The 6,933-nt window shown below is 38.1% G+C and overlaps 1 protein-coding gene across 1 annotated transcript; it reads left to right on the top strand.

Moving 5' to 3' along the window:
• Positions 1-339: 339 nt before the first annotated feature.
• LOC149218892 (RING-H2 zinc finger protein) lies at positions 340-1,661 on the top strand. Its single transcript, XM_089384171.1, has one exon. The coding sequence runs from the start codon at positions 554-556 to the stop codon at positions 1,478-1,480; it is 927 nt and encodes a 308-aa protein (XP_089240297.1). The 5' UTR covers positions 340-553; the 3' UTR covers positions 1,481-1,661.
• The last annotated feature ends 5,272 nt before the right edge of the window (positions 1,662-6,933 follow it).

Genomic DNA, 6,933 nt, shown 5'->3' on the forward strand with positions numbered 1-6,933 from the left:
TAAACTTACCTAATAATTTTAAACTTTAAAATAAAACCTTCAATTATCGGGTAGTTAAAATAAATCCGTTCTTATCTGGGAACTTATTTATTTACAAAACACTTGGAATGCAATATAGAAAAGTTTGGTAACCACCCTTTTAACCAATTAACTTTAAGAACATTTATATATAAAAAAATTATAAAATTTCAATCATTAAAAACACTTTAATATAAAAAAAATTTACATTCTAAAATATAAATTTAAAATATTAAAAAGAAAGTTTACGTGGAAGAATGCAAGACGTAGAGTCCAACACTTACCCCATGTGATTGACCATCCTGTAAATCTATAATTAAATTTGATTCCCAGCACATTCTTCAGTAGATTCTGCCCGACAAGTAAATTCAATTCTCAACACATTTCTGCGTTGATTCGGAGAAAATTTGATTCCCAGTTCCTACCGACTTGAAAATCCCCAATCCTCTCATTGCCAGTTTCAATGATATATGGTGTTCAAAACACTACCGCAGATGATCTTGAAATGCGTAAAGAGAGTTGATAAAAGCAAGCAATGGTGTTATCGAACATCGATTTCAGAGTGAGACAAGGTACGCTTTCATTAATATCCCTCCTCATATTTGCCTCCACACCCCAATTCATTTCCCCATTTTGCCTGCCTGTCTTCAAATCATCCTCAATCCCCTGTCTCAAACTAAAATCCCGCGTTTCTCCCTCAAAATCCATTACTACTACATTGTGCCTGCAGAGCTACTCTCGTCATTCCATGTCGTCTTCTTCTGGAAGACTCCTTCGAGACCACGGCCTCTCGACTCCACCCAGGTATGCAGAACCCTGCGCCATAGGCTCCGCTCAGGGTCTCGCTCGCTGGCTGAACACCCGCATGATTTCTACCCGCTTGGACATGTGGGGGGTCGAACCCGGGACCAAGAATGTAACAAACCTCTGGGTTGAATTGGCTGAAGGGGAAATCACTCTCGAGGATTCTTGCCCTCCCAAGCGCACTGTAAATGTGGTCAGCGTGAACATAAGGAACAAATCCGGCCAGGTTTTATTAGAGTCTCATCAGGAAATGGGCGACGGAAGCACCAGGTTCAGAAACCGCCCCCTGTCGGAAAAAATGAAAGCTGGGGAAACCGTGGAGGAGGCATGCAGGAGGGGCATTTGTGAAGAGCTCGGCCTCGTTCTGGGTTCTCCTGATAAGATTGAATTGTTGATGGATTCTTATGAGAAGGAGGTGGAAGAACGAGATTCCCTGTCCTATCCGGGACTGCTCACCTGCTATGTTGTTCATAAGGTGGATGCAGTCGTTGCAGACTTGCCGGAGTCGGATTTCTTCACGAATGAAGATGAGGACGGACGAATGAATGGCAACCATGGATTTTCATTTTCTTCTTCTGGAATTAGAGAGAAAGCAATAAGTGTCGAGAGGCATTTCTGGAAATGGGCCCCTGACAACGCGCCACAACGGGAAACATAAATTATTGACAAGATGCTTGACAAACATACAAGTTGTATAGTATCATTTTATCCTTTATTCTCTTTTCACTGTTCAGCAAGTTCTATTTGAGGATATTAACAAACCTCCATCTTTATTTAAATTCATTTCCACTTTTGATGTGGAAGTTTAAATTTTAAGAAAAAAATATCTTAATGGTCAAGTATTCCTCCCTAATCGCAGACATAAAGGTTGTGCAGGGGTCAGTTTTTCTTTTCTTCTCTTCACATTGAGGTCTATTGGATAATCTCAAAAATCGAACATCCTTGATATAAATTCATCTTTGAATTTTGATCTGAAAATTTAGATTTTAAGGGAAGAGATCCTACAGATCATGTATGTACCAAAGGAGATTGGAAAGTAAATATAAAGTTAAACATGATTTCTTGACATTAAAAACCCAACATTCTGATCAATCTCTCATTAAATTCATTTTTTAGTCTGATTCGAAGAGGAGATTTACTGTAGACCTGCTAGTTCTTAAAGGATAATAAAAACTAAATGTAAAGGTAAGTTGCTTATATAATTGTTTCCTTCTTTGAAATCGACACGAGATCCCCTGCTTCTGTATTTTTTCCGATAATTAACATCCCAAGATATAGTTCTGTGATATGGAAATCTTGATATTTTTGGTTACATGGCATGGTCATGTTGTGAATTGAAGCAATATTGTATTTCTAGTACTTAATACCGGCTTTGGCAATATGAGCATCACGGTTACATCTGTGCAACAGTTCCAGGCCTTTTAGAATGTAGAGTATGGGAAGAGAGCTGAATCTAAACTAAAAAGCAGATTTCAGATGCCAGAGTTATACAAAAAGTATTTCTTCTTGAAGGTTTTGTAATTGCAGACGCGAGTCTGCCAACTTGCCTCTGCAATCGCATATAGGTAAAACCCAAAATGAATTAAAAGGTGATTAAAAGACAAGTCATTTTCACCGTTTTCTGCATAGATTTATGTTTTAACCTTCTAGCAGATGAAGTTCATCTGACAAATATAAGCAGAGGACACCAACACCATGCCAACATCAGTTATCGCCTGTGGATTTTTCACCATTTTTCTATTAACTTTGACTGATAGCAAGACATCAGAGTCAGGATACAGTGTTGCAAAACTTGGTATCGACACAAAATTGGCATAGGCCATCAACTTGGAAAACCAGCTAAATCCAGAAAACATAGGGAAAGTCCATCAAGCATCAGTTCATGCATAAAAAACTTGGAAAGCTTAGAAAAGTAAACTTGTACCTAAAAAAACATGTAAAACTTGGAATAAATCAGAAAAATTGAGAGAATCGGAGAACAGCACTGCAAGGGTGCCATATTTCCAGAACGTTTCGGATGCATTTTCTTGTCTAGTTGTTTTCGAATCAACTCCCAAGTCGAGTCTGAATCAGCGCTTGATTCTTCAGCCACATGCAGTCAGATGCCAAGACTTGTAAGAACCAATAAACAGATATACAGAAAACAGTAAGAAGTTTAAAGCAGGTACCTACCTGAACTGCTACCTGAACTGCTGCAGTTGATGCCTGCGGCTACGCTGCTCCAATTACCGAGAGACCGATTCCACCCAGCCAGACTGAGCAGAGCCTAGCTGCTCAATCCAGTAAGCTTCTCAACAGAAGCTGACTGTCCCCCGTGCCCAGAACCTCAGAATGCTCAAGCTCTTCCAATGGTCGATTTCCTTCCCTTCCAAATTCCTCCTCCTGGTTTTCCTCCGTTGTTCAACCCCCTTCTAAAACTCCGTCTACCTCTATATGTAGCTCTCCTTGGCGGTGACCGCCCTCTTCACCAGCGATCCCACCGTTTCCCATCGTAGTGACAGCTTTCCTTTATGAACGTGAGTCACAATCCTTTACAGGTGTATTTACCTTATATTTAGGGTTTAGTTTAATTTAAATGTGATGGTGTTTACATGTAGCATTAAGGTATTATAACGTTTAAACATTATACATGTGTCATTGTCATTATAACATTATTACGTCTCATTATAACCATATAATGTATCATTTATAACTTTATAACATTTAAAACATATCACATTTTTATTTATATATATTTTTAATATAATGTTCTATTTATATTTATTTTAATATAAAGTTCTATTTATATTTATTTTAATATAAAGTTTTATAAACTTATACTTGGATTTTTTTTTTTTAATTAATTATTTATATTAATAACTAACCTTTATTATATTAATTTGTTAATATAATTTCATCAATAATCTAGAACATATAATATGTATATAGTCCTCTTGATCTAACCATACATTAGGCAATATTGATGAATGAGTAGAACTTCTATTCCAAGAAGTGTCATGGTATTTAGCACTTATAATCAATTTAGTATAAAATACTAGTGCGGTGTATGCGACACATGTATATGTAGCTATCATATGCATGTACCATATACCTGCTATTATGCTTGCATTCTTTGTATTTATATATGGGTCGTTACAAGACGAGTCTTAACTTTGACTTTATTGTCTTACATTTAAAAAAACATGAGATCAATGCATTTTTGCTTTTCCAAGCTAAGAAAGCTTTGGATGGTTAATTTGGAGGTTGAGACTTCTCTTTCCTTTGGGATGAAACAAGTTAGGATGGATATCTTTTAAAATTTGAGGACTGTTAGCATTTTGAGTGTTGAGGTTTAACATTGGATAAAACATATACCCTGCAAATCCATGTAATGTAGATGCTTTGTAGCCAATGTATGTTCATTAAAATATTGAATTTTTGATAGTTTGGTCCAAGTAACTATTCATTATGTCGTGAGCCATATTTTTTCACTACATCAGGCATTTGCTTAGCAGCATATATTTTATTAGGTTTCTAAAATATGTTTGAACTATTTCAAAAGCCTTTGAGCACCGCAATTTTGGTTGTTGATTTTGAGGCCCTTCTATAGCAATAACATATTTTCTATCTAATGGCAACACTTCATTGTTGTGAGTGGATTGGGCTTGAGTTACTCTTGAGTTTTATTTTTCTCTTCTCAAAAGCAATGGGATGCTCTTCTTGCATGACAATAGTCTTACTACTTGTCCTAGAGGTGGCACAATCTAGAACAAAATCGTTGGTTAAATCTAGGGTGGTCAAGATTGGGGTGGATGAGATTATCTTCTTTAAACTTTCAGTTCCAATAGAAAGAATCTTTAAGTAAAACAAGGGTATCACATAAGCATATTGTGTTAAGAATCGCTGATAGTGCCTGCAAGACCTGTGAGCATTGCAATTTGCAATTCATGCTTTTGTTTATTACCTTTTCAACCTGCAAACTACCTTTGTGATTTGCTTTTAACTATGGAGTCCTGGAAGCTGTTTTTGACAGGCTGGAAACCTGTTTCCGGTTTCTGAAAAATTTGCTGTCACTAGAAACCATTTCAGAAACTGCTCAGCAGTTTCCAAAAATACCTGGGCGAGTTTCCTGAGCGTTTTCAACAGTTTCATGTTCCTTCAAAGCTCCAAAATGGAAAGAAACAGAAAAAGGGACTCCACACTAACCCTAACAGTGGCTATTAACCCTAACTTTAGAATGAAAGCCATTTGGAATGAAAAAAACCTCTTCTACATTTTGATTTTTCGAAGGGAGTAGTGGACCAGCGAAAAACAGAGCACCATAACCAGGTTTTTAGGCAGATTTTTCTTGAAAAGCTTTCGTCTTGTTTCTGAAAACCATTTCCTAGTGTTTTCAACACACAGTGTTAGATTTTGGGGTTACTTCAAAAGTGTTTTCACCTTGCTATTAGAGCACTAGGTCTCCTAGACCCATGGATGCTTGACCTTAGTTAGAGAGTTAGGATGATACCCTTACTTGGAGGTTGTTACCCTAGTCAGCATGATGACTAATCCATTGGGTGCACAATATGGGTGATCCGATTGCTTGATTAGGAGAGGTACCTACCTAGGAGGAGTGTTGGGCCCTCAGTCCTTGGAGTTTGGGACCATGTGATATATAGTATATACCTTGGAGGTTGGATACTTGATTTGAGGATTGCTGAGTTGACGAGCATATATCATGGAGGTTGGTGATGGACTTGGACACATCTTGAGGAGCATTGGAACTTAGTGATCACATTGGTACACATGAGAGTAGCATTAGGCACATGAGGGGAATTGTGGCACCTAATTAGAGGAGCACCTTATATGGAGACACTTGGATGAAGGACCACTGTGGAAGAGGGAGCATTGGATTAACAACTTGTTGGAGAGCGCACCCTAAGGTTGGATGATCATAGGGAATAGATCTAGGAAACCTCAAGGTTAAGGTGTGATTTGGAAATCGCATTAATTGCCCAATTCTCAAAATTTCTACATGGTATTGGAGTTGATATGCCTAAGATTGCTTTCATGTTGACTTGAAGGCCAGGTATTTCAGTGTTGTACTTGGGACTTGGGTTGTGATACCCTAGTGTGTTTAAGATGAACACTTGCACCTATGAAGGGTTTGATAGGTTGAAACCCCAGTTGCTCTTGTAATGAGAGTGTGTTTGAGGTGGTAGATTTTCTTGACTGATTGTTGGAACGGATCTATTTTCAAACAGGTGTGATGCCTAGGAGGACATATGATAGATGGGTGTTTTACTTTATTGATGGCTGGTATACATTTATTTTCAATGGATGGGTTTTCCATGAGGACCTGTAGTAGGTAGCTGATTTGGTTATGGACTTGCGATAGGTGGACCTGTGTTAGACTTTTTCTGGATGGCATGGACTTATTTTCAGTAGCTATGATGCCTAGAAAGACCTATGATAGGTGGCTGATTTGTTCCATTAGATGCCGGTGTGTTATCACTTGTGATAGTTGGAGGATCTACTTCATTGATGGCTGGTATTAGGTATGCAATCTTTAATTTCAGCAAGTGTGATGCTTAGGAGGACCTGTGATAGGTGGCTGATTTGTTCCATTAGATGTCAATGGTTAGAGTGAATGATGCATATGGTAGGCATGCTTAACCATTTGTTTGTTTGCTCATTTTTGGAGCTCAAGATGGGGTGATTCATTTAATGATAGATTGATTATTATTGGCTGATCTGTTTTGGTTGAGTTGTGATTGAAGACTTCATACAGTTGGCAATCTTGCTCAATTTTAGTGGTGATTACATATGGAGGGAGCTTCCAACGTTATCCAATGTGATGCTACGCTGATGGCGATCTTGGGCATTTGTACCTATGGTGGTGAGTCAGTTATTGATTCCAAGTTTGCGGCCAATGGGAGTAGTGATGAGTTCCAATGACATGGTTGCTGCATTCTCTCAAGCAAAGGGAGTTGATCTTGATGATTCTCTTGTTTCAAGATTCTCTCAGCGAAAGGGAGGTAACCTTGTTGAGGTTTTTGTGTTAGTTGTCAAAGGTTTTGAGGTATATGAGAGGGATTCTCATGTTGATAGTGTTGTCGCTTTTTCTAGCACCTGCAACACGAGTGCTTC

This window comes from Pinus tabuliformis, chromosome Q (genome assembly GCF_031772625.1).
Source record: "Pinus tabuliformis cultivar Carrire ecotype Pingquan chromosome Q, CPIR1, whole genome shotgun sequence".
NCBI lineage: Eukaryota > Viridiplantae > Streptophyta > Pinopsida > Pinales > Pinaceae > Pinus > Pinus tabuliformis.